This window comes from Heloderma suspectum, chromosome 5 (genome assembly GCF_057233095.1).
Source record: "Heloderma suspectum isolate Gila_16-S chromosome 5, 16-S_ref, whole genome shotgun sequence".
Lineage (NCBI taxonomy): Eukaryota > Metazoa > Chordata > Lepidosauria > Squamata > Helodermatidae > Heloderma > Heloderma suspectum.
The window spans coordinates 102,529,000-102,556,050 of NC_139462.1; the positions used below are offsets into that span (position 1 = coordinate 102,529,000).

At 43.4% G+C, this 27,051-nt stretch overlaps 1 protein-coding gene across 1 annotated transcript in view; it reads right to left on the minus strand.

The window, feature by feature from the left end:
* KLB (klotho beta) overlaps positions 1–27,051 on the minus strand; it is a 36,375-nt gene that overhangs the window by 5,310 nt on the left and 4,014 nt on the right. Inside the window, exons 4-7 of the mRNA XM_084856899.1 lie at positions 22,521–23,900; positions 9,479–9,989; positions 7,992–8,260; positions 115–1,258 (exon numbers count right to left, since the gene is read on the minus strand). Of these exons, the coding sequence (XP_084713025.1) occupies positions 115–1,258; positions 7,992–8,260; positions 9,479–9,989; positions 22,521–23,264 (2,668 nt within the window). The 5' untranslated portion in view covers positions 23,265–23,900. The remainder of the gene's footprint in view (positions 1–114; positions 1,259–7,991; positions 8,261–9,478; positions 9,990–22,520; positions 23,901–27,051) is intronic.

The following is a 27,051-nucleotide window of genomic DNA, read 5'->3' on the forward strand; positions in this document are numbered from 1 at the left end:
GCTAGCAGATGATGTTCCATCAAAAGATGCACACCATTGGATTTCAGCCCAAGAGCATTTGTAGTAAAGGATTTTGAGTATGTCCTCAATATCTGTCTCTTGCAATCAACTCACCTTTTAATGCCTCCTGTACATACTTTTCAATGTAGTATTTACGAAGTCCGTCATTTTTTAAAGACTGATCATCTACCCCGCTTGCGGTGACATAGATATCGATGTCACCGTAACGGTTTTTAGTCCAGTTTAGGATTTTACGTAACCCTGAAGGCACAAGTGCTGAGCGAGATGGGGAACTGAGACAGGTGAAATCTTGCAGAAACTGAATATCCCGATCAAATTCATACCGGCTTCCTTTTTTCGACTCATGGATCACAAATCTTGTTGTGAAGTGATTCAGTGCATAGAAATCAGCTGCCCCTTTTATGAGTTTCTTCTCTTCATTCGTGAAATGTGGCAAAGAGGAACCAGAGAGGCCTTTGCTGTTCTTATAGCCAAGGTATTCTCTCATGGCTGCTGGATAATCCCCCGTCTTAAAAATTGGATCTGAAAACCAGGCTATTTCAAACTGCAGGAACCTTTCTGCAGCTTCCCAGTGGGTGTCAAGGAAAGGATTGGCAGGCTCTGCCCAATCTGAATGCAAAGACAAAGACACCTGACCATCCTGAAAGGATCGATATTGTTTATCATAGACATGCCAAGCCAAGGCATGTGCGATCAATAAATTGTGTGCCGCCTGGTAGGTGTCATTACTACTACTGTTGTAAATATCACTGAGTCGGTTGGGCTCATTTATTGTGATCCAGAATTTAACCAAGTCCCCAAGCTCCTGAAAACACATTCCTGCATAGCTTCTAAAAGCCTGGACTGTGGACTGGTTTAACCATCCGCCATTCTGAAGTAGAGGCCCAGGCAGGCCCAGAGAGCGGTGAGTTGGATAATACAAGGTGACCACAGGTTGAATGTTGAGATTAAGCATCTCACTAATCACACATCGATAGTATCGAAGGACTTGCCTATTGATGGACGACAAATCGCCACTGGGCAGAACTAGCTGCCAATTGAGCGCAAATCTGTAGTGGGTGATTTTCAGTCTAGACAAAAGCTCCAGTTGTGCTTTAATGCTGACAAAGTCTGTACATTGGGCTGGCCGGGTTTTCAGTTTCACTCCTTTCACTGGGTAGAAAAGCCCATCTCCTGTAATATTCCAGAGGTACAGGTTGGGATCGCAGAACTGTGGAGAGGAAGCTACAGATTCTGCCTGAAAATGAGAATAAAAGATTTGATTTTTACTTTAAGAAAGAATATTGGTTGATTTCCCTCACTGACAAACAGACAAATGATATAATATGTTCTTTTAAGTGATTTTATGTCTGCTACTGCCAGTACTACCAATCTAAATGGTAAACAGTGATCCAGGCTTCCCCACCCTTTAGTCACTAGGTGTCACTAGAGTATTGAGTTGCATCCAAAGGTGATTTTGTCTTGGTGGAAAGCAACAAAAAATGGGTGGGGTGGGTCTGCCATAATCACACAAATTATAGCGGCTGTGCATATGGAGGTGCTGGTTTGTATAATCTCTGATTAAACTGCTGGGTTATGTAATCTGGAGACCTGGTTTGAGGTATCACCAGTATGTAGATGACATACAGCTTACTCTTTTCTGTCAGAGACTGGGGTCGTCCTTTATCAGTGCTTGAACACAATATGGACAGGATGAGGGTGTTTAACAAACCAAGACTCAATCCAGGCAAGATGGAGATACTGTTGGTGGGTGGTTCACCCACCTGGGTGAGTGGAGTCCAACCTGTTCTGGAAGGAATAGGTTTTCAGTCTAGGGGTGTTTATTGCTCCAGCATTGTTACTAGAGGCACAAATGGCTCTGTGGTTCAAAGTGCCTTCTTATCAGCTTTAGCTGATATGCAGCTACAACTCTAGCTGGATGGAGATAGCTTGGCTACAATTACCCATGCCCTGATAACCTTCCATTTCTATTGTTGCCATGTGTTTGTATGTGGGGTTGCCTTTAAAGGTAACCTAGAAACTGGAGTTGATCAAAAATTAGGCTTGCAGGACTACTAATGGAGTTTGGACCATATTACACCTGTGTTTTATCCATTTACAGGCCCAATTTTAAGTGCTAGTTTTAACTTAACACCCTTAGGGTGCAATCCTATAGGGGTAGGTGGCCGCCTCCGAACTCAGAGGCGACTGCCTATCCAATGCAGGGCAGGAGAAGCATGGAGGGACTCATCCCCTCTGCAATTCAGCCAACCTGCATTTGCAGCTAGACAGCCAATTTTGGCTGTCTAGCCACAGGAAGGCGGAGAGGGGGAAGTGGCTGCTGGATGACACGTAGGATGTGTTGTCCCAGCACTTGCGCCTTCCCCACCCTGGAATGCTCAGTTTTCGCCACTCCGTGTTCCTCTTCCAAGCGCGGGGCCATTCTGAGCTGTCTGCAAGGCAGGACAGGAGGGGGGGAAGGTCAGTTCTCAGGGAACTGACCTTGGAGCACGGGCTCTGCAGTCGGTTCCCAGAAACCAGTGTGTCCTATGGCCGTCTATCCGCTGACTAGCAGCCATAGCATTGCTCCCTTAACGGCTTGGGACCAGGATACCTGAAAGATCCTGAAAGATCCCCTTCTCCTGTATATCCCTCCGTGTGCTCCCTCCAAGTGAGCTGAGGCAGGTGCCTGCTAGGAAGAGGGCCCTCTCGGTGGTGGTGCCCTGGCTGTGCAATAGCCTCCCTAGAGTGGCTCCCTTAGTGCCTTCTTTATGGTCTTTTTGGCACCCAGTGAATGCCTTTTTATTCATCCGGGCCTTTTGAATAACCTGTGTTTAACAAGAAGAACAAAATTCTGGACTCTTTTAACAGTTAAGTTGTGTTCTATTTATATGCTGAACTACTAATTTTGGAGTTTATTCTCCTTTGCTAAAAGGAAAGATGTTATGCTGCATTTTGCCTATTGTATTTTCATTATGGTACCTTGTTGTTTTTTTTAATATTGTATCTTATTCCCTGTTCAGAGAGAATATGCTGATGGGTGCCCGTACAAATTTGTACAGTAACAAATAATTGGTTCCCCCATGCAGAGGTGCCATCAGGGCAGAAGTCCAAGACGCCACTCAGCGGTATGAGGAGGTAACCCCAAACACAGCAGGGCTGGCTTACCACATTTTGAAGGAAGTGAAGTAAGGCCCATTGCCATCTAAAGAGGGGGCCTCCTGTAAGAACTCAAGTCCAGAGTCTAAAATTACCTAACTGCACCCCTGCCTCCATATGATCCCAGCTGGTTTGCAACCTCCCTGGTGACTGAGGTGCTACTGGGTGCATGAGACAGGCTAAAGACTGGCAGGTTGTTGAGGGTAGGGTCTGTAGACTAGCATCACAAAGGAAATGGATGCTGGGTTGTTGTTGTTGTTCAAGTTGCATGCATCTTTTTTAGGAGCGCAAACAACAGCCACAGGGGGTTAATCAGGCTTGGGAGGGCAGGCGGAATTGACTGGGGGACGGGGAAGACTCCTGTGGCATATGAGAACTGGACAATGTGTCAAACTACCCAGCAAGCAAGAGGAATGAGTCACCCAGTCTGCTGGGAGCCACAGACTGTCCGAGTGCCCAGGTGAGGACATGCTTTGCCTACAGGGATGAAAATATCTGGTGCCACCTGGGCCTAGTTACTTGGCAACAAACTTCCAAGGGGCACTGCTATTCCTCTCCCCCCGGCCACTATGGAACCAATAAAGAGGAGCAAGAGCAGCATCTGAGGAGCAGACGCACATTTTACCTCACCATCCTCCTCAGAGCCTAAAAAGAATCTTACTGTGTTTACTGTGTGTTCATTTTCAGTTATTGTCAGCTGCCTTAGAGGCACATGATCAAGCAGAAAAACCAAATAGAAATATTTTAAATAAACAAATGGCATCCTAATGGCAACAAAAACTTGGAAGGTAGTCCTCCCCAAATGAATAAATGCAACTCCCCTACTGAGCCAGTTCGTATCAGATATTTCTCTGTGTGTATATATACCTTTGCTATTCTTTCTGCTTTCTAAGTGTTCTTCATTGTTAGTGGATGTATTCATTTATTTACATTTTAAAATTCTGGGTTGTTGTTGTTTTGCAAATTAACCCTGTTAAAGTACCCTCTGCTGATCTAACAAGGTTTTCTCCCGAAACAAACAAAATATTGCATATCCCCAGACTATCTATTAGTGCAGATTGATGTCATTATTAGTATATGTACAAGCCTTGCTGAATCTGAGTTAAATGAAACAGAATTCATCATCCATTAAAAGTACATTATCTTGCTGTGCTTCTGGAGAAAAACCTTTATTGCCAAATGTAGAAATGAATATGAGAACTTGCATGAGTGCAAGACTCTTATACATGGAAGATTGTGGCAGTGGTACCATCAGGGCAAATGCTACACATTACCATCTAATGAAGGAGGAGACCATAAGACCATTAGGTCCAAAGGTTAAAATTAACTTGTTTGCATCATTGGATGTGTGTGTGCTGATTTCAGCCACTTTTCTCTTCCCTGGCTGCAGTCCCCACATCACTCCATGCACAAGTGGAAGCTGACTTACAGCAGTTGTTATTATTATTATATTTATATCCTGCCTTTTTGCCTCTTGCGAGGAGCCCTAGATGGCTTACATGGTCCTCCTCCTCTCCATTTTATCCCCACAACAGCCCTGGGGGTGCTTCCACAACAACGGAAGGAGAAGCGAATGGGGGAGTACTGTTTTTTTTTTTTTTTAAAGGAACCAGCTTTGCTGTGCTTTGGTCCATGCAGGGCTCCACGAGGGAGTGCTCCGCACCAGTAAAGATCACTTCACAGAACATACTTCCAGGTGGGGTTGGAGTGAATGTCATCTGACTGGCAGGGGCTGCTCAACCAATAAGAGACCCCCCCCTGCTCTCCCTCCTTTCCTTTGAAGGTCCAAATGCACCTGCATTTCAGGAGCAAGCCTCACTGAGCACAATGGGAGTTACTTCTGAGTAGATACTAATTGGTTTGTATAGGGACAGAAAACACACAGGAAACACCCCTTGACCAGGGTTATGGTGAAAGGCACACCCCTGGGCAGAGCTAGCATACTCACGGTAAATGCAGCGATTGGGGCACACAACAACTGTACCGGGGAGAACTTGATTTAAGGAAAAGAATTGGACTTAAGCAGTCTCAGGAAATCCAGTTTTTCCCTGATAAGCAGCTGCTGGATGCCCACAACATCATATATCCCTAATGAACTCCAAACGCAACAAGCTTAGAGTAAATCATTCATGGAGACACACGCCTGTGAGGTAGGTTAGGTTGAGAGCCAGTGAGTGGCCCAAAGTCACCCAGTGAGCTTCATGGCCAAGTGGGGACTAGAACCCAGACCTCCTGAGTTCCAGCCCAACATTCTAACCACTGCACCACACTGGCACAATGACTTTTTGTGCAAGGGGCTGTAGCAAGAAGGAGGGGGTGGGAAAGCCCTGTTGCACATGCTGAACGTCACATGCAGTTCTTTGGATCAAAGCCACTATTATCTTGGCTTTGTGGCCAATTATTCTACCACCACAGTTCCCAAAATATGATGCAGTTTTTCTTAAGGACCTATGGATGGTTGCTAGGAAAAGAATGTATCCCTCCCAAATGTTTTCCAGTCTGTGTGTGCCAAGATGCAGAATGTCAACCCAATCACTTCCATGCCTGTTGGTCCTCTTAAAGGTGCTGGGGGATCAGTGGAATGCCATGGATGCCAAAAGCTCTCAAACACAGCGCAATCCTATACATGTGTACTCAGAAGGAAGTCCCATTGAGTTCCATAGGGCTTATTCCCAGGTGGGTATAGGATTTCAGCCTAAGTCTACTAGGTTCCCATCATCCTGAACCTTAAGCTATGCTATGAGCCCAAGAGGCCCTTCTCCCTTGTGTAGCTTGTGGCTGTTCTTGCTGGGTGGTCCTGGCTGTGGTGGTGGGTTTTACCTGATGATCTCTTGGACCTTTCCAAGTTGATGATTCTATGGCTAATCCTTGGAACTATCTTCTCGGACTCTGGATGACAAGCAGCACTACCAAATATATGTGTCTTTGTTTTGTGGTTGTTAGTCTCTTAGAGGCTCAAATGGCTTTTAGCAAGTCTGCCACCCAATTCATAACTGTTGCAGTATTTAGATTTTCTTGGTGCAGAAGTTATGTTATATTGCAGAATTTTGTGATTTTCTAACGCAGAATACATACAGATCTGTCCATACTTATCCATGTGAATATGTGACATGATACACAATCAGACTGTTTCAAAGTTATTGACCTGGTTCGCTCATAACAATCCAGAATACAAGTTGAATAGGGGTTGTTGTTGAATTGTGGGTTGTCATTACATGTGAATCCTACACTATAGTTTAACTATGGATTGTTAACCACGAACAACCCAGAGTTCACAGCCAAACAACAAACCATGGATTAATAATCCATAGTTAAACCATAGGACAGAGTTTGCATGTAATGACAACCCACAATTCAATGACTTTGGGTTGTTGTTACATGCAAACCTGGCCATTGACATTATGAAAGAGCCAAACAGTCCTTTTGTAATATAATGTAATGGGACATTCTCTTCTGTCATGCAGAGTGAAGAGACGGCCCTCTCTCTAGGCTTCTGTATAGCTGGAAAAAATGAAGGAGTTTGTTTAACGAGTAATGACGGCCAGTTGATATGCCTAGAACCAGGATTGCAGGTCACGCTTCTGTATGTAACCAGATAATACGTTTGGGGTTGCATGGCCAAGGAGGGCACTGAAGGAGCAAGGGGGCAGGCCAAACCTCCTCCCTCCACTCCAGTATCCTCATTGGCTGTAAATCCCAAAAGGTAGAGATTGATTGGCTGAGGTCGCTTCCACTCTTGCTCCAAGGGAAAATGTTTAAATTAAAATGGTGCATGGCTGCAGCCTCAGCTACAACAGGGTAGCAGTGGCAGGTAGCAAGAGAGAGAGAAGGGGGTGGGGGAGAGCCACCCTGCTGCGCAACAAAATACAGTGTATCCATAAACATGCACTGAAAGGGTAAGAGGGAAATGTGTAGTTCTGCTACTCTGCAACTCCCCTGCTTATATGAATAACCCAATGACTCGCACCACTGTCTCAGGGACAAGACAGATATTACTTTGTGTCTAGCAGCTACGTTCGGTTTTCATTTTTACTCTAGAGTAGATGCAGCCCCCCCCCCCATGTGAATTCTTCCTCTAGTATGAGGGGGAGGTAGAGGGCTTTTAAGATCTAGATTGGGCCCCTTGCATCTCCTCTAGGGTGAAAATGAAAAGGAGACAGCCGCATATTTAAAGTAATGTCTCTTATGGCCCTTATATTCATGCATTTTGAAGTGTGTGTGTTATCACTCCTCAGAGGTCATTGTTTTGCCATTTCCAAGAGTAATGCATCTATAGCAGGGCTGATTCATCTAAATGAACAGAATTTATTTTTCCTCCTTCACGGACAAGCCCACAACTGCCAAGAGAAGAAGGCGGGGGAGTAAACAGACCCAGTTCATGCAATCTCTGTGGCCTGGGTTCAGATGACATGACAAGCCACGCTGGGGCGGATAATTAGGCAAATGGTGCCCAGCATGCGCTGCAGCTTAAACAAGCTCTCATGGCTTGTTTAAGCTGCAGTGATCGTGCAAACCAGGCTAGAGGCAGACATAGCCATTTCTCTTATTGTAGTGCTCCCTGCAACACAGAAATAGCTGCTTTGTCTCTGTCTACAGCCCGATTCATACATTTACTGTACAATAGGGTGGCCAGTGTAGCCCCCCAAGCCCCGGAAGACACCTTCCCCAGGGCCCTCTGAAACCTGGCAATGCCCCTGCTCATAGAGGAGTTGAGGATGTTGAATCTGTAATATTTGTTTTGGAGCTTTTGGAGAGACTGAATAAACAAAATGTCCTCAGTGAATTAATGGATCCTTAAAAGATCTGAGATGCTTACAGTTTATTATGCTTACCTTAATAACCGACTCTGTCACACCCCAGGAGAAGTCACAGGGAAACTGACCGTGCAAAGTTGTGGTAGATTCCTTCATGGGAAAGCCATTTTCCTGTATTATTTGCTTGTAATAAAATGCAGATGACTTGGGAATCCGCTCCTTTTCCTTACTATTGAAATCTACATAAAATAATCCCCGTCTGTTGTGATAACCATGTTGCCATTCAAATCCATCCAGAAGGGACCAAGCCGTGTAACCAAATACATCAATTTTATCGTATTTAATAGCTGCATGAGGGAAATAAAGTTAAGAAAGGATCATATTAGGAAAACCAGTGTATGATTTGCATTATAAACATGCATAGCAAGATGGTTTTGGAATAGGATGCCTTAACATAGGAAGCTGCCCTTTACCACAGGTGGGGAACTGCTTTTAGCCCAAGGGCAAAATTCAGTTTCGGAGAAGGTCTTGTGTGTATTGGGGGGGTTACATTTCAGTGGCAAAGGGGTGGGCCCACAGCCAAAAGAGATGGGGCCAAAGATACCAAAGAATCCAGCATGTTGTAGCCTAAAGCTCTTACTGCAAGTAACGAAGTCTTAGGAGAGGCATGTCAAACTTTTAGAATGGGGAAAAAACTGCAGAAAAGCCAGGAAACCACCAAAAGATTGGTGGTTAGGGGGAAAAGGGGTGGGGCCAGGGGAATGAAGGGTGGCCATCTGAGGAATCCTGGAGGCAGGATTTGGCTCTGAAGCCTGGGATTCCCTACCCCTGCCTTATAAAAACTCAGACTGTTTGTCCATCTAGGTCAAGAATGGGAAAATCTTTCACTGTCGAGGGCTGCATTCCCTCCAAAATAATCTGTCAGGGGCACATGCCAGTGGTGGCCAGGGCCAGAGCCCAAAGTGGGCAAGGCCACCACCCCCTTTCACTTTCTGACACCCCCTTCTCTCTCTCTCTTTCTCTTTCTCTCCTTCCCTTCTACCTCCCCAGCAGTTGGGCTGACCAAGGACAAGCAGTTTGCTCTTGCCAGAGGTCTTGCCTGCAGGGGGCTTTTGTAGTTAAGCTGAGGGCCGCAGATTGCCCACTCCTGATCTAGGTCAACCTGCCAGTCACAGTGGGAGTTTTCCCCACAATGTAATGGACGGATTTTCCTCAGGACTGCAGCTGGGGAGGAAAAGATGAAATTCCTTCTCCATGCCTGCACTGATCCTGTTACTTATCAGCCACCAAACAGCTGATACTATTTGTACTTTTAAAAATCCTTAGATCAGCCTTCCCTGACCTGGTTCCCTCTAGATGTGTTGGACTACAATATCCAGTTTCCCTCGGCATGCATGGGGCAGGGGGATACTGACAGTTGTAGTCCAACACACCTGGAGGACACCAGGTTGGGAAAGGCTGCCTTAGATACAAAGATGCATTTCAGATCAGGTGTCGTTTGTTCCTCTCTTTGGCATTTTTTCAAATCTATTGAGGGCTTTCAAAAAACAAGCAGCTTTACAAACCTTGTAAGACCTTATTAATAAAATTCTTCATTAAGTAGATAATCGTGGTATCTTCCGTTTTTACATGGCTGTGGGTGAACCACCCATTTTCTGCAATCAGGATTCTAGGACTGTTATATTCCAGTTTAATCCAGTTCAGTACATCCCTCAAGTTGAGTGAGAAAGCTTGTCCCATTTTTGGCAGCTTGCTCGGTGGCGTAAAATTTTCCGGGCCAAAGGAGAATGAAAAGAAGTCAGCGGACCCTTTGATCTGTTTTTTCTCTGTCTTGGTAACATTTGGCAAGACAGAGGCAAGTTCAGTCTTCAGCTCTTCAGGATAATCTCCATCCCCATGTATTGGCTTGGCGAACCAACCCAGCACTTTCTGCATGGACTGCTGACATTTTGCAAGGTCTGAATTGTCCTTGTATCTGTTGGGTTCAATCCAGTGGGATCCTAACGTGATCGACAAAAATCCTTTCTGATGAGGTCGGAAATGTTTATTGTAATTATGCCAGACTCTTGCATGAGCCTAATCAGGAAAACAACAGCAACCAACCTTTAAGTTAATAGTTTAGTATTTGGAGATTAAATTAATATGCTACGGATAGAGTTTTATGATAATTTTTATACAGGTACAAATACAATAACTACATACTAATATGATAAGCTATTGAGTAGATTCTAATTTCTGATTCATAAATTATTGCTTACGTCTATTAGAAGCCACAAGCTTTTAATGACAAAGACTCTTCTGCCACCTTAAAGACTCACAGATTTATTGCGGAGCTGGCACACATTTTATGGACTAGAATTCGCTTTATGAATCACAACCCATGAAAGCTTATGTCACAATAAATCTATCAGTCTTTAAGGTGCCACATGACTCTTTGTTGTGAAGAACAGCACAAACTATCCATCTGGAATGTATCATTCTGGAAAGCTTTCAACGGTAAATAGCTTTCAAGAGATATGGGCGCAGAATTTTATGAACTGAGTTGTATTCTGAGGAACAGAACCATAGACCTGGAGGAGGCATTGTAGACTGTCTAGTCCAACCTCATGCTCAATGCAAGAAATCCAGAGCTAGAACATCCCCAACAGATGGATGTCCAGCCTCTGTTTGAAGACCTTCTGTGAGGGAAAGGCCAACATCCTTCTAGGTCAGTCTTCCCCAACCTGGTGTCCTCCAGATGTTTTAGGCTTCAACTCCAATCAGCCATAGCTAGCATGGCCAAAGGCCAGGAATGCTGGGAGTTAGAATCCAAAATATCTGGAGGACACCAGATTGGGGAAGGCTGTTCTAGGTAACTGATGCCTCCCTTAAAAATTAGCTGAGTTCACAAAGGCTGCAATCCTGCATGCAGTCATGTGTACCCATCTATGTCACAGTTTCAATCAGTCAAAATTATTTTCCTTACTTCTCCATCACATCTGAAAATTCACCTCTTCAAAACTAAAATGTTATGCTGATCGTTAATGGCAGAATTGCAATGTTTTTCCTCTCCACAACTCTGTGCCTTTAACTGTATGTCAGTCAAGGCTGGCCCAAGACATTTTGCTGCCTGAGGTGAAGGTCAAGAAGGACACTGCCCCCCCCCACCACTCCACATACAGAAGTAGTTGAATCCTATGCCAACACGTAACAGGACAGAATCCTCCACCACGTCTGAGGTCAGCAGGCTGGCTTGGGGAGGGGAGGAGGTCAAGCCACATAGTACACACAACTCCATCTTCCAACAGAGAGGAATGGACAGGGAGGCTCAAGAGGAATAGCTTTGGCCACTGCCCCCTCACTCTACCAGCATCTGCTACCTGAGGTGGTCACTTTAGTCTATGAGATAAACAAATTAATAAACAAGTGAAGATTTCCACATCATAGCATCTCCATGACAGGAAAAACTTCCCCTGCTGAATTTCTGCCAGCCACATTGCTGTTAAAGGTAGTGTCACAGTCATTATAAACTCTACACATGGCCAGTTGCTACAAGCATGGTGAATTTTAAGTACCTTTCCACTAGAGAGGGTCCAAGATATTTGAGTGTTAAGTATAGAAAATATAAGGGTATCTCCAAATGTAATAATAAAAAAATAGCGCTATGGACCCCTTGCTGGCCTTGAATGGTATCCCAAAATCTGGGTCACCTTATCTTGCCTGATGGTAGAGCCAACCCTATCCTCTACCACGTAGCAAATGGTTGTGTGATTAAGCCCCTGCGTCTATTCACAGCTTAAGAACAGCTTGCTGTGTTCTACGCCAGTGCCCTGTGTTTCACATCTTATTCACCTTTTCAATATTTGAGTAAGCTATCACCAAAGTCAAACACTGTGATCTCTGGAAAAAGAACAGCGGTAGGTAAAAAGTGAAACAATATTGGAGATGGGATGAGGAGTAGCAGTTTTGTTTATAAGAACTTGGGTAAAGAAGGGCCTTTAAATGTGAGGCAATTTGACCTCTCCTCTTTAGATAAAGGTGCCTGTCTGATTATCTGAAGTTTACCTTGCCTCTGTGGGTCTTCACCTTGGGATGAAGAGGCCGTCTCTTTACATACAGAGTAAATGCTGACATGTTGGGAAATGCTTCTCTGAGTTAGATCATCAGTGTGACTCAGCAAACCAATTGGGCTTAGATGTTATTTTACTTGAAAACTTTTACTAGCATAGCATGTCACTCATCTCTAAAGCAAGACACAGCTAAATGCAGTGTCTAACGGAGGTGTCAACCTTGGGGAATGCTTCACAGTGACAACGTGGAACAATCTGGTATCAGCTGTTTTATGGGTTTCCAATGCCACAATCTATGTTAGAACATGTGTCCAAGGTCTAGACATTAACAGTAACCTTTGAGTTGGAGGAAAAGGGAGACGTCAGCATCAGCCAAGTACTGGTGAGTTGTATCAGCCATGAAACCCAATGGGTGTCCTTGAGTCTAGCCTACTCACAGGGTTGTTGTGAAAATAAAATGGAATAACCCAATGTGCTCTGCTTTGAACCTTTGGAAGGAGGAGTGAGATACAAATGTGATCTATACAAATAAAAATCAGGTGGAGTGCAGCAAAGTGAGTAGGTAATATCCTGTTACTGCCTGTCTCTAGCAGTTATCCATGACACCTAGCCCTGACTCACACTTCCATTGATAATCCATAGCCATGGATTATTAACTGCAAAATAAACAAGTATAGAAGTTAAGACTGATGAAAATGCAGGGACTATTTACAAAATTGCCTCTCCTGCTTAATGCATAATCTGTTTCACGCCTTGATCAAGGCTAAATGTTAAAGCTAAGTAGATAGTGGAGGTACAATCAATAATGGGCATTATATCCTACCTATATCCTAAGTACATATGCCATTTCTGCACATTTTCCTATTACTACAATCAGTGTACAGTGCTAAATTACATAGAAGCCATTAGGAATGTGTGGAATAGTCTGGAATGTACCCTGAGCAGATATTAATTTCTAAAGTATTACAAACATTGGCCAGTTGTTCATATTTGTATACCTTTCCCAACACTGGTTGATGGCATGAATGCAGAAACAAGTTCCAGAAACAGAACTCTTCTTAACTAAAATGTCTGCATTGCACCATTACATTTGTGCCAACATGGTTAAGCTATGCTTAGTATAGTTTCTGCAAATCTTGCTTGAAAGGGAACAGGAAAAGGGAATGTTATCCTTCCCTACACTGAAAGACCTGACAGAAATACACTTACTTCACACATTACATTTCACATACTTGCAGTGCAGTCCTATGCATGTCTACTCAGAAGTAAATCCCATTGAGTTCAATGGAACTTGCTTTCAGGTAAGTAGGTGTAGGATTGCAGACTTAAAATACATAAAATCCTTGCAGAACATGTCATGCAACAGTCAATTCGTATTGACTATAGATAATGTCCTGACCATAGGCAAAAGATTATCTTGATCCACCTTCCCTATTGTGCAAGAGAAACTAGAAGATCAAGTTAGCTAACCAAGGTCTATCTTTTATCCTAATTAAGCCAGGGACCTATTTAATACAATACCTTTTTAAGTATCAATGGTCTTATGCTGACCAGAAACCATGGATTAGGCAGTTAACTTCTAGTAACTTCCACGGTTACTAGATAACTAAAATGTTACTTATCTTGTACTGCAGTCAATAAGAACTCCTAGTGAAAATCAAGGTACATTCTTATTTTCACCCATCTTTATTTTGCATTCGTATTTTATTTCGTAAGCTGGAATGCATTCTATTTGTTGACACTGTAACATCATTGTATAATAAGACAATGGTCCACTGCAGACCTCTGCATGTCTGCCCATCATCTTTTCCTAAAACACATTGCCAGCTTGGGCTATTTAAGGTAGACCAGCTACCATATACAAAGCTCTGACCTCTAACACTCATCTCAGCCCTGTCTGCAGGCCCAGCAATCAACACAGGTCACAAAGGTATGGATGAATAACTGCATACTTAACGGCCTTGTTAGCAAAGGGACAAGAATTAATGTGATGACACAGAGGTGAGAGCAACAGCCAGCCAGCGCAGTTACTCTCTGGAAACATAACTGAGTGACAAAGCACAACTGGCAGAAGCAGGGACTGTTCTTACAGTAGCCGTGTTGGTCTGTTGCAACAAAAGCAAGAAAGAGCCACCATTTACAATGCTTCCTCACTTCAACCATGTGTATATAATCTATATAATCTATCATCTAAAGTATTGTTATCCAGCTCCTCATCTCAAAAGGCTCCTGGAGCAGTTTACATGCAATCAGGAAAACAAGACAGTCCCCTGCCCACAGGCTTATGACTTGAACAGACACAACATACAAGGGATAGGAAGGGAAGAAGAAAACGTTAAGTAGTCTTTCAGCAGTACTGGTGGAATGACCCCACTTCCCCTCCCATACTTGCTCTTACCCACTGAAAGAGAAATAGGTAACACTTCGTGCATCTGATGAAGCAGATTGTAGTCTAGGAAGCTTATGCCATAATAAATGTGTTAGGGCTTTTTCTATGTGACACTTTTAACCCGCACCTTAACCAAGGCTTCTGCTTCTGGATTCTTTGCAGGATTAAGTTTGGCTCCTTTACATGTTGTCCTCCTGCCCCAGGAGGTTTTCTTTCTCTGCCTTTGTATATGTTCCATTATATAACCACTAGGTGGCACTGTGGTTATGCAATTACACAAGATTTTCTATGGCATTATACAGACCATTCAGAAAAAATACCACACTTTCCTCATTAGGAAAAACAAACAAACAAACACAGTAATGGTTGCAAAGCATGAGAGAGGCCTTAGAGGATGATGACATCATGTAAAGGACCTGCAAACTACTGTGAGTGGACAATCACAAGTATACAATAAAAGCCTTGTATAGAAAGGCTCATAATCTTTATGGTACCCCAAGACTCTTTGGGTACTTCCAGATGAGCGCACTGCCTCATTCAAAGAACTGTGTGTAGGGTCCAGATGTTGTTAAGGGAAGAAAAGAATATTGAAAGAAGCCTTTCATCTAGAAGCACCCTTTGTTATTACAAGGTTGAGGGCAAACAAAAGACAACCAACGTTGATTGCTACTCAAGGATTCACACATCTTTCTAGGCCATGTTTCTGCACACATCTCATAAGCAGAAAAATCCATCTATCTGTAGTAAGTTCCATCAAAAAGCATGTAATTCTATACATGTATAGTCAGAAATAACCCATTGAATTCAATGGGACTTACTCCTAAGTAAATGTGCATGGGATTTGCAGCCTTAAAAGCCTATGGCACCAACGAAATATTTATACAATATCCAGGCCTTTGACAGGAAGGCCTGGCGTGCTATGGTCCATGGGGTCACGAAGAGTCGGACACGACTGAACGACTGAACAACAACAACAATCCAGGCCTTTCCTTTGCATGTTTATTTGTAATAAATCTGACTGAATTCAGTGGGGCTGCTTCCCAAGTGTGCAAAGGACTATAGCCTCAATCCTGCATACTAATATAGTGAACTCATTCTCTGAGTTTGGATAATGGCATAGTCAAAATGGCCCCATCCACTCACAAGAGGGAGTTATCAGCAGGCTTGGGCACACCCCAAGGTTTCCAAAAGTACAAAAAAAAAAATTAGGGGAAAAAAATCTAAGGGGGAAGAGAGACCCATTGTAATGTAGTGGTTAGAGTGTTGGACCGGGATTCAGGCAATCCGAGTTTTAATCTCCACTTAGCTATGAAGCTCATTGGGTGACTTTGCAGCACTCACTGATTCTCAGCATATGCTACCTCACAGGGTTGTTGTGAGGAGAAAATGGAGAAGAGGAGGCTCATGTACGCTGCCTTAGATTCCTTGGAGAAAAAAGGTGGGATATTAATGTATAAATCCAATCAATAAATCTACATATTTTTTTTAAACTACTGAATGAGGACTGAGCAAGCTCAGTGGGCATGGAATGCTGACTGACTGGTGAAGAATAAAAATGGAAAACTGGGTGAGAAGGGGAAATGGAATGGCGTATCCTGGGGAAGGGCATGGCTCACTGGCTGCTGGTATCCTGAACAGGAGCACTCTACAAAATCCTGCTATTAATAAAATGTTAAGTTTCTATGGTCTCCCAAGTTCCTCTGAGCACACAGTTGTTTAGTCCTAGGTAGCCCTGACCCTTTATGACATGTGAGCAGTAAAGCAGAGGGCAGTCAGAGAAGCAGTGACACATCTGCCTGACCTGGCCAACTGTGATATCAAATAACATGCAGGTAGGGACATCTTGCAGAATTTCTTCTTACAAGATCCTCCTGTTTTTCTATGGGTTATCTTTGTTCCAGCCCACACTGTACTTACAGAAAAAAACAGTCCATAATAGAAGAGATGGTGTTAATGAATGGGCTTGGTTATGCAGCATGCAATATGTGTGTCTCCTAGTTTATTACTTTGTGACAAGTGGTTTGTTAACAACTATTTAGGGAGTGGGCGATAGCAGTACTACAATGGGCTTCATAATCCTTGGATTTTCTCTGTAGGCTTCTTGCATATCTTGTGATAAGTTAAAGGTAAATCATTCATTGATCTGAGGGCCTGTCCTAAAATTGAGTGAAGGTACCTTTCCTTTATTGTTATTGCACAGGTACTATGAACATGCATCTTAACACAGTGATCATCATGATATTAAATCTGTCTCTGATTCCTAGCTGGATGGACTATGTATTCCTAATTTAATTATTAGCAGAATCTGGCACCTGAGAAATTACATATCCATTATATTTGATGCAGAAATGTCTCACGTAGACAAGAGATTGTACTGTGAACAATTGCAGTATATTTATGAGCTGAACTTGCCAATTTCTAGAGTAGCTGGGCTTTGAGATGACAATCTTATAGACCTTTTGAGATTTCATATCTGAAAGTAATAGGCTTAAGGTGGCTTATTTTTTTCCCCTGATAGAAGCTTGAAACAGCTCTGAGAACAGATAGAAATTCAACATGTACAGCTTTCCCCATCACTGCCAAACAACACTTTTTTCCTGCCTTTCCTGCCAGTTTTAAAGGAACAGAGCTTCCATCAGGAAAACAAGACATAATTCCAGCTGGGCTTCCATCTACCCCACCTACAGAAAGGCTTGCCAGTTGACCACAAAAACCAGTGTGGCCTCTTGCACCTTTAACAGACTGATGTGCAGAAATCAGCATGTGAAGTTTTTTACAGTAAGAAAAACTATCACTTGCTAATGGCTGTGCATTAAGCCACTGTTTAAGGCATAGCTATGGTGGACAGTTGAAAAGTTGGCAACCCTGCTTTAATTAATTACAAGATTTATAACCCAACTTTTTACTTGGGGGGTTCTGTCTTTTTGACGTCTACAGGTTCAGTGAGTTACCAAGCTCCTGCTGCAAAGTGAGAGCTGTGATAGCATAGCACAGCCCTGGCCATGCTGGCTGTCATTGACACATCTGGAAAGCACCAGGTTGCGGAAGGCTGGCACACTGGCTGGGTGTGTTATGTGGAGTTGAAAGTCTCTGGTTCAAATGTCACTTCAGGGTCAAATGTGACACTGGCAGTTCCATGTGTTTAAACATGGAGCTGGGCCAACGTGTGCATGTGCATGTCTGGTTTTAACACCCAAAGGGGTGTGTGGGTGAAGGGAGCTGAACACTTTCTGTGCCTGCAGTCCCTCTCCCCAAGTGCTTTTGACTCAGCTGAGGTCACTTCCAGTGTGGGAATTTGCCCTTCTGTAGTGACAGCTGGCATTTATCAAGCTGAGAACATAAGAGACCTGCTGGATCAGACCAAGGGCCTATGCTGTTTCCCATAGTGGCTAACCAGATGCCCACAGGAGGCCCACAAGCAGGACGTGAGAGTAAGAGCTCTTTTCCATCATTACTCTCCAGCAACTACCATTCAGAGGCATCCTGCCACGGAACCTCAAGATTCCATGTTACTGTCATGACTGATAGGCCTATCTCCCATGAGGCATTGGTCCACTAGTCCCCTTTCAAAGCTAATTACTGGCCATTATCACACTTTGCATTAGCCTTCAGCAAGCCACCATTCTTTCAACCTCTAAGGAAAGTTCTCTAAGAAATGCTTAGAAAGTGCTTCTTACCTTTCTATGGTAAGTTTGGGCCAAGCCTGGAGCGACCTCCCCCATACATCAAGCCAAAGGGAGCGAAGGACACGAGAGCCACACCCAGGCCAGTGATCTTGCCTGGTGAACAGGGCCAGCCCAAGACACCTTGCTGCCTGTGGCAAAGAACAAGATGGCATCCCCCCGGCCCCATTCCATTTACAAAAGCCAACCGGACTGGCAAATCTTACTTCTGCATTGGCAATGGGACAGAATCTTCTATTGCACTTGAGGGCAGCAGACTACTTAGGGGGTACAAGGCAAGCTGCATGGCACACCCAGCTCTGTCCTCCAACACCTCACTGCCACTACTTGCTCACTTCTCTGCCTGGCACCTGCCCATCACACACTCAAGCCAATGTGGTACAATGCAGCAGTGCTGGCACCAGCATGCAGCACATGAGCAGAGAGACCCACGCACGTGGAGTACATGGCTTGGGCTGGCTGCTTCTCTGCTTACTCTCTTGGTTAAGAGTTCTTCCAGTGGTGCTGTGTGGTGCACTGGGAGAAAGAGACTAGGGAAGACAGCCAACCAACCTTGGCAAGAAACAAGCAAACATTGTCACCACCTGGTGCCCTGGCTTAGGAGGATGGGAACATTGCTGAGGAAATTACTGCCCCCCCCCCATCTGCTGCCTGAGGCAGCCATCTCATTCTACCTAATGGTAGCACTAGCCTTGCTGGCAAACATGACCGAGATCCAAAGACACATCCAGAATTCTGTGTCCCATGGGGGTTTGAATTTGTGCTTCTCAAACAGCAGCCCTCTATGCTGCATGGCAAAACACTTTTTTGATATGGTATGTTATCTGCTGTTCAAGGAGAGAGAGAGAGAGAGAACGATTTCATTATATGCATCCAAGTCCTTGGACTTGTATAAGAAGTACTTTGGATGCCAGCCCTTGGATCTCTCTCTGTCACCAACAGAAACATTCTCCACAAGCAGAAGAAAACCTGAGAGCATTTTCCAGAAATCAATCATTTTGGGAGAAGAAAGTTACAAATGAATTCTCTTACCTCAAAATGTACTTGAAAATATTCTAGTTTATATTCTTCTAATTAAGCATCTTTTAAACAATCCCCTGTCCTGTGAGAAAGTAAGACAACAGGAAAAAGTCCAGCTGACTCATTCAGTTGATGTTGGCAAAACAATGCTTATCTGTCTTTGACTACAGGTGGAGAGAACCTCAAATGGAGATCAAAACATGGAAGTTCGCCATAAAAATAAAACACGTGTTGTTCTTCCATTTCCGCCACAGGGAGGAAAACTCAGTGCTTGCATCAATCTTGTTTTGAGATCAACAGTGTCAGTGATTGCTGTTGCAATTATTTTATTTTTTATTTATTGCTTTCTATACTGCCCAATAGCTGGATCTCTGTGGGCATTTCACAAAACAAAGCAAACCTTCTCATTCTGGAAAATTTTAAATAATTCGTTTTCGAAATAAAGAAAACCAAGAACAAAGCTCAGAATGTCACAAAAGGCTTAGAGGTCACACCAATCAAGGAGCTAGACAAAAACATTATTCTCTCTTTCTGGCTCTCAAACAAAAATGGAACTGACAAAGGAAATTGCTGACTCTACACAGATACAACTATACAACCAAGTCCAGCACTACCTAATGACAAAACTATATAATAAAACCAGCTACGTAATAGGTAGCCTCTCTCTCAAGAGACAAGAGACACTCGGCTGGCAAAGGCTGGGCTGAACTTTGCACTGATTGGGATACTGAAAAGCTACATTAAATCAGCCCTTTTTCATTTAACTTTTTGCAATCTTTTATGCATGCTTGGGGGAGTTGTTTGTGGCCCTCCAGATGTTTTGGCCTACAACTCCCATAATCTCTTACCATTAGTTATGCTGGCTGGGGCTGATGGGAGTTGTAGGCCAAAACGTCTGGAGGGCTACGAGCTGCCCAACCCTGGTTTAAGCAATCACTGGGCAACATTTCTTCACATATTCTGCTGGATAAATGGGGCATTTAATTCTATGGATTAGCCTGAGAGGAGGCATCAAATAGCCAGGTACCAAATACATCTGCTGCTACTGGCTCCTGCCGTGGTGGACACATCCAGAGGGTTGGCCCATCTGTCCATGACCATCACTTCATGACTTGCAACTGAACATAAGAAGGATGAGGTGGCATGAAAATTTTGTCTGTGGTTGATTGATAACACTCATTCACACAAGCAAAGAATCACTTGGTTTGCAGTCATCAAGTGATGAACATGCAGGTGTAAGCCTCCCCTCCCCCCTCTGCCTTCCCCACCTTATCTGTACATATTGTTCAACCAAAGAAGGTTTGTAAATAGCCAACTGCCTGGAAAAAAAACAGGTCTTGTTTTTTTCCTCCCAGGCCATCCATGTGCTCAAATGGCTAATGTATGCATACACAGGCAAGCAGGCTAGCTTTTTTTCTTTATTGGCCTGTTACTTCTGTGATCTTGCTTGCAAGGCTAGGGCACAGGAGACAACTTGTGGCCAGCACAGCCAATGGTGAAGGATGATGGGAGTTGTAGGCCAAAACATCTGGAGGGACACGGGTTGCCCACTCCTGGGCTAAGGTGAGGGTTTTACAGTTGTTATGCATTTAGAATTCTTTAAACACCATGCAGACAAGCATTTTTGTTGTTATTACCCTTCTAGGAGTATCTATATCTCATTGGCACTTTAGTCCCACAGCCCAAATACCTACCCAGGAGAATTAAAAGTGTGTATCTGGTGGGGGGGGGGGATTGAACATGGCGGCCACAAAGCCATCTATGTGAAAGCCATTGCATGTTTGTGCTGTGTAGGCAGGGATCCCACATTGGATAAGTATGCAAGGGAGAATGTGAGCAACTTAACATACCTCAGTGTTTGTTACGGTGCAATCCCATACATGTCTACTCAGAAGTAAATCCCATTGAATTCAATGGGACTTACTCTCAGGTAAGTTATAGGTTTGCAGCATTAATTTCTTTCTTTTGGGCTTATCTCCCAAAGATAGGCATGATCTGAGAGGCATAAATATACTGCATTGTCCATTAAAGGTACAATTAACATTAAAAGGAGTTGGGGCAGGTGGTGAATCATAATTATAAGGTACAGGAAATACACAACAAATAAAAGAAGATTTCAGTTCTGATTGTAAGATAGTAACATTTATTAACTATAAAAGCCACCAGGAGAAAACCCAACAGGTGTTTTTGCAGCACTTCTGTTAAGGTATGTTATCTCTCAGATGATGCAGCTATTAGTGTGATGACACTGGACTTCCTCTACTAAAGCTCGGAGAAATCTCAAATTATGCAGAGTATTTTTGTGTACAGATTTAGGATCTGATGCAGTGTTGGAATAAGATCTCTGACTTCACAAAACATTCATCAAGTAAACAGAAAGCAAATAACTTATTTTAGGCGTACAATTCAACACAGTGAGGGAGAGCTAAATACCTTAACCCATTGTCAATAAATTAAACAACTGGATATAGAATTGGCTTGACGTCATTCTGAAATTCTTAAATATTTACATAATGGTTGTTTCTCTTCAAACAACGGAAAAGAACTTGGTAGCCTTGTTAGTTCAGTATAGTGGCCATTATTTGCAATGTGATTTTATCAGGCTAGGATGTATTATTTAGTTATTCCTTATTTATGATTGCTTTATCTAGCTACAATATGTCAAATGTAAGACTATTTAATATGTTTATAACGCTAATCAAATAGGCTCAACTTATGCAGGGTATCCTTATTGGACTAGGCATGGAAGGAAGTGCAGGTGTTTTACTAGACAAACAACAATTAAGGACACATGCCAACTAAAATTAAGCACTGTTAAGATCTACTGCTTTGAGTGGGAATGCAACTGTAACCATTACTCAGAGGTATGACCCAATGAATTCAATTAGACTTACACCCTAGTAAAGCCTGCTGCTTGATGTACATGCTCGACCTGCCCATTGAAACAAATTGGACTTAAAACCTTAACTTTTAGCAGGGGACCAGTGAAAAAGAACACACTTTGCATGCAAAAGAGCCCAAATTCAATCCCTGGCATTTCCAGCTAAAGCTAATCAGGTAAAAGGAAAAGCCTCTGCCTGACCCGCTGCCCATCAGAGGAGACTAGATTATACTGGAATAGACGGCCAAATAGTCTGATCTTCATAGAGCTTTGGCTATTGTATAGAAATATAATAAATGAAATGATCTGGAATAAAGCAGCTTCCAACCTTGGCTGGATCATGCCCTAATTTGCAGCTTAATTTTACTTTTAGTAAAATAGATGGTGCAATTATTATACCAACAGACACCCAAAAGGCATATTTGTTTTGGTCAAGGCTTTCCGGCTACAGGAGGGAAAAAACCCTATTTATTTACAAAGGTTGAACATAAGCACTAATCTTGCCCTTGTTGTTCCCTTATTGCCTTTCTGTTATTTGCTACAGTAATACTAGAACTCTTAAGACGAAATCTCTCTGTACTGTACCTTGATCAGATTATGTCCTACTGTGTAGACAGCTCTTTCCTGCTTCTCTCCTGGTGCATGAACCCCTGTGCCATACCCATGCCAAGCAACTAGATAAGGATTATGGATCGTAATCCAGTATTTAACTCGATCCCCAAATGTCTGGAAGCAAAAAGTGGCATAGGCATTGAAAATGTCAGTCAGGGACTCATTTTTCCAGCCCCCATAGTTCTCTTGTAGCGCCCAAGGCAAATCCCAATGGTAAAGGGTGACTACAGGCTCAATGCGTCTGTGAACTAGAGCATCTAGGAGACTATTATAGTAGCGGAGCCCTTCTTCATTGACAGCTGTTGCCATCCCTGTGGGAAAAAGCCTTGGCCACGAAAGTGAAAAATGGTAAGAAGAGACTCCCAAAAAATCCAGAGCTGACAAATCTTTCCTCAGAAAAGTATAGCTGTCACTGGAGTCATCTGTTGTGGAGTCTGGTGAATGGATGAAGTGTTCCCATATTGAGGCTCCCTTGCCATCCTTCCTCTGGCTGCCCTCCACCTGAAACGCGCTGGTCCCCACACCCCAGAGAAACTTTTGGGGGAACGTGTCATGCAGAAACATCTGGGTTTCATTCACCAGACTTAAACCCAGGTCTTTTTCCCATACAGATCTTCCATCCCTATCAAGTCCGGTCACTGTCCATATAAAAACTAATGCCCATAAGGCTACAGATCCTTTCAGTCGTTGGGTAAACATTGTGTCTTTCCGGAGCATATGTTAAAAGTCACATTTCTTTGGGGAGACTGGCAAAAATCCATTCACTCTCCAGGATCCCTGCTGCGTAGCTTGTCTTCATTTGCCACAAACCGCTGGAGTGTCTTATCAAAGCTCCAGCAAAAAGCTTGCGACTGTAAAACGCCTGTTAATGATTAGCTTGAACTACAGGACTTAGGATCAGTCACAAAACACAACATAATCCCAGGAAGGTCTCCTTCGTATAGCCACGGGGAGACCTAAATGTGGTCTTTTGTTGTTGCAGAAAATAAAGAGGTTATAATAGTTAATGCTTCTCAATGAAGTTATAGTTGTTCCGAATGTCTGAAAAAGCAGTCATGGTAGCTGGCTGTCAGAAGATGCTGGTTGTTGATTTGATTACATTTAAAGGCAACAGAGAAGATTTGCCTTTTTGACAAATTATCCAAATAAAGAACAAGCTGCCACTGCCTATCAAATAATCTGGAATGATTAGGAGCAAAGGCCAACAGGAATCGTTTCCAGAAGCCAGTGCAGTAAAAAAAAATGAAGAGTCTTGTGGCTCATGAAAGACTAGAAAATATATGGTGGCATGAGCTTTCATAGGTAAGGGCTTGCTTCTTCAGATCCAGAAACTATTTGTTTCCTTGGCATCATCTGCACAAAAGCAGACAGGAATCAGCATAGGTGAGCAGCTAGTTAGACGGAGAGAAAAAAAAGTACGCAAGTCCTCAGTGCTTTGCTACCCTACTAAAAAGGGTATGCACACAGAGGGTTGTATCTGATGGTGTCCTTCTGCCAGTGGAATGGTCAGTACTGACAGATCAAATTCTACCTCCCACCTGCAGCCTCCTGTGTGCCCCCCAGATCTGCTCCAGAGTGATTGCGACCCTCTGGGCAGATTTGGGAGGTATGGTGGAGGGGAAGAGAAACTCCTGTTGTGCAAGCTGAAGTCCACTCGCTTAAAATTGAATTTAGCGCAGAAACTCTGCAAATCTGACAGTAGGATTACATATAATCCTTGTAAATTTCCCCTGGTTTAAAAGTGAGGTGTTTGTGGGGTTTATTTTTTTCTTGATGATACTTTACAGATAAAGTACAGATTAAAATAAAACAGGAAGGTAACAATCCTGGAGATGGTTTTATATTCTCCTAGTCATTTCAGTAGGATTTATGCACATGCCATTATGTGCCAGACTGCAGCTAAATGAATTTGGCATGAAATGTGCCCCACAAATCTTACCAGCATTTCCTACCCCATCTTCACTAGTGTCCATTACAAGAAAGAAGCTAACATATAAAAGCAGCATGCAATTGTTACTGACATATTTCTGCCCAGGATTTTTTTTTTTAAGTGATGGAGGAGAAAAGATCAAGGTGCATGATGGAAATCTCGCCATGGTCACGCATCCCTTGTGATAACCCTATTATCCTAACATAATCTGGTTGTACATAGGACTAATAATGTGATTTTTATAACTGGAGCACTGGAAAGGGACAGGTACAAGTTTGCTCTAAGCCAGTGGTATTCAAACTTTTAATTGTCAAGAAATAGTTTTCACATCAACACATGCAACACGGAACCCCTGCAAGTTTCAGAGGACTATAGGGCATGAGGGGGTGCACTTAGTTCATTGGTGCATCTCATGAGAAATGAGAGTTTGCCCAGAACACACCCAACATTCCCCTACAGCTGCATGTTGCAGAGGAAGATTGTTAGAGGTTGGCAAGCTATCTTTCTGGGGAATTGCCTGCCATGATTGATCTTCTCATTGATAAGCTACCAAGGAATCCCAAGATTTGCCAGAACACAATGGGCTTTTCTACATGAAAACCTGCAACTTTACTGAGGCTTCTGCTTCTGGATTCTTTGCAGGATTAAAATTGGCTCTTTTACACATGTCTTTTTCCCGGGTTCGTTCTTTCTCTGCCTTTTATATGTTCCATTACACAACCACTAGGTAGTGCCATGGTATAGCAGAATTGTGCAATTACACGAGGGCTCTATAATGCCATGGAGAAAAAATACTAGACTTTCCCTGTTAGGAAAACAACCGCAATAATTGTTGCAAAGCATGGGCGAGGATCTGGAGGATGACAATGTTGTGTAAAGGACCTGCAGACTACCACGAGTGAGGAAGCATGAGCACACAATAAAATCCTCATGTAGAAAGGCTCAATTTGAAAATCACCACTGTAAATTATGGATTCTCAAATATGGCCAACAGAGCCTTCTGTTATAGGCACAAAGGCATTAGTTTGCTCAACTGGCTTCTATGGGTCATGACTGTTCAACCATAGCGGTAAGCTATGGGACAGTATCCAAAGCTGGTAGTCTCCCACTGCTTTGCACTAGCAGAAAGGGATGGTAGTGCAGCAGGGAGCTAGGACTTATTAGTGTGACCCTCAAATCTAGCCTAAATCAGAGCTTCCAGAATGGGACAAGTCAGTGAGGTTGCCTTTGCAAGTTCTGCTGACTTGTCCCATTCTGGAAGTGGTAATTTGGGCTAGTTTCTGGTTGTACTAGCAAGTGCTAGCTCCCTGTTGTGTTAATATTTATTTCTGCTGGCGCCACGGGAGAATTGGATGGATATTATTCATGGGAACTAAACTCAGCCCCAGCGTAAATGTTGTGACTTAGCTATTAAATAATTAATATCGTGTTTCATTCTTTTTATCTTTTGTTCATTTAATCTCTTGTTGTTCACCTCCAGGATTTGTTTGGATGTGGAACGGTATACAAATGTTGTAAGTAATTAAATAAATAAATAAAATAAAATAAACTATGGTGTCAAAGAGGGAGGAACAGGTAGGCAGCCAGCACTGCTTGAACCTCTGGACAAAGAAAATCTTAAAACAGGGCTGTTAATCTGGTTATTTGATGGTAACTTGTAGACCAACCCAGGTGTTAAGTTCAGCAGAGGAGGCCCTGTTAGCAATACCACCACACTCGGAAGTTCATGGGGCAATGGCACATAAGGCAGCTGACTATTCAATGCAGGATGGGTGGAGTGCAGGGAGGATCTTCTCCTCTGCACTCTGGCCGCCCTGCATTTGTGGCTAGATTTTGTCTGTCTAACCAGGGTGCCTTGGAGCGGGAGGAGGCCGGATGGCGCATAGGAAGTGTTGTATCAGCACTTCCGTGGTTCCCTCCCTTCCCCGCCCCCAGGAATGCCCCCTTTCCAGGTGCTCTGCACTGCTCTTCCAAGCACTAAGCCAGGGACGAACCACGCCTCCTACATGGCAGCAGGGGAGGGTGTGGGGAGTCGGAATTGTGGAAACCGAGCTCGGAGCGCTGAAAAATCCTATGGCCATCTAGATGCTGTCTAGCGGCCATAGGATTGTGTCCTAAAAGGGCCTTCTCTATGATGGCTTTGTGGTTGTGGAATTCCCTCCCCTTTCTTTGGCAAGTCAAGATGTACCTCTTTACCTGAGCCTCTGGAAGTGGCTGAAGCTTTGGGGTTATGATTTGAATGGAGCTTTGAGAGTGGTTTTAAGTTGTTTTATATACTGTTTTGTTGTACCCCACCCTGGGACCATAAGGTGAAGGGTGTGCTATAACTTAAAATAATAAATAAAGAAATGTCATGCTTCTGAAACTGCTCAAGATAGAAAACGCCTTTATTCTCTGGATTAGCAACTGAAGAAAAAGTGACCCCACAGAGAGGAACATCAAACGCTGCCTTATACCAGGTCTAACTATTGGCCCATCTGGCCCATCTGATCTAACCTGACTGGCAGCAGCTCTCCAGAGTCTCTGGCAGAGGTCTTTCATATCACCTCTTACCTGCTCCTTTTTTAAAACTAC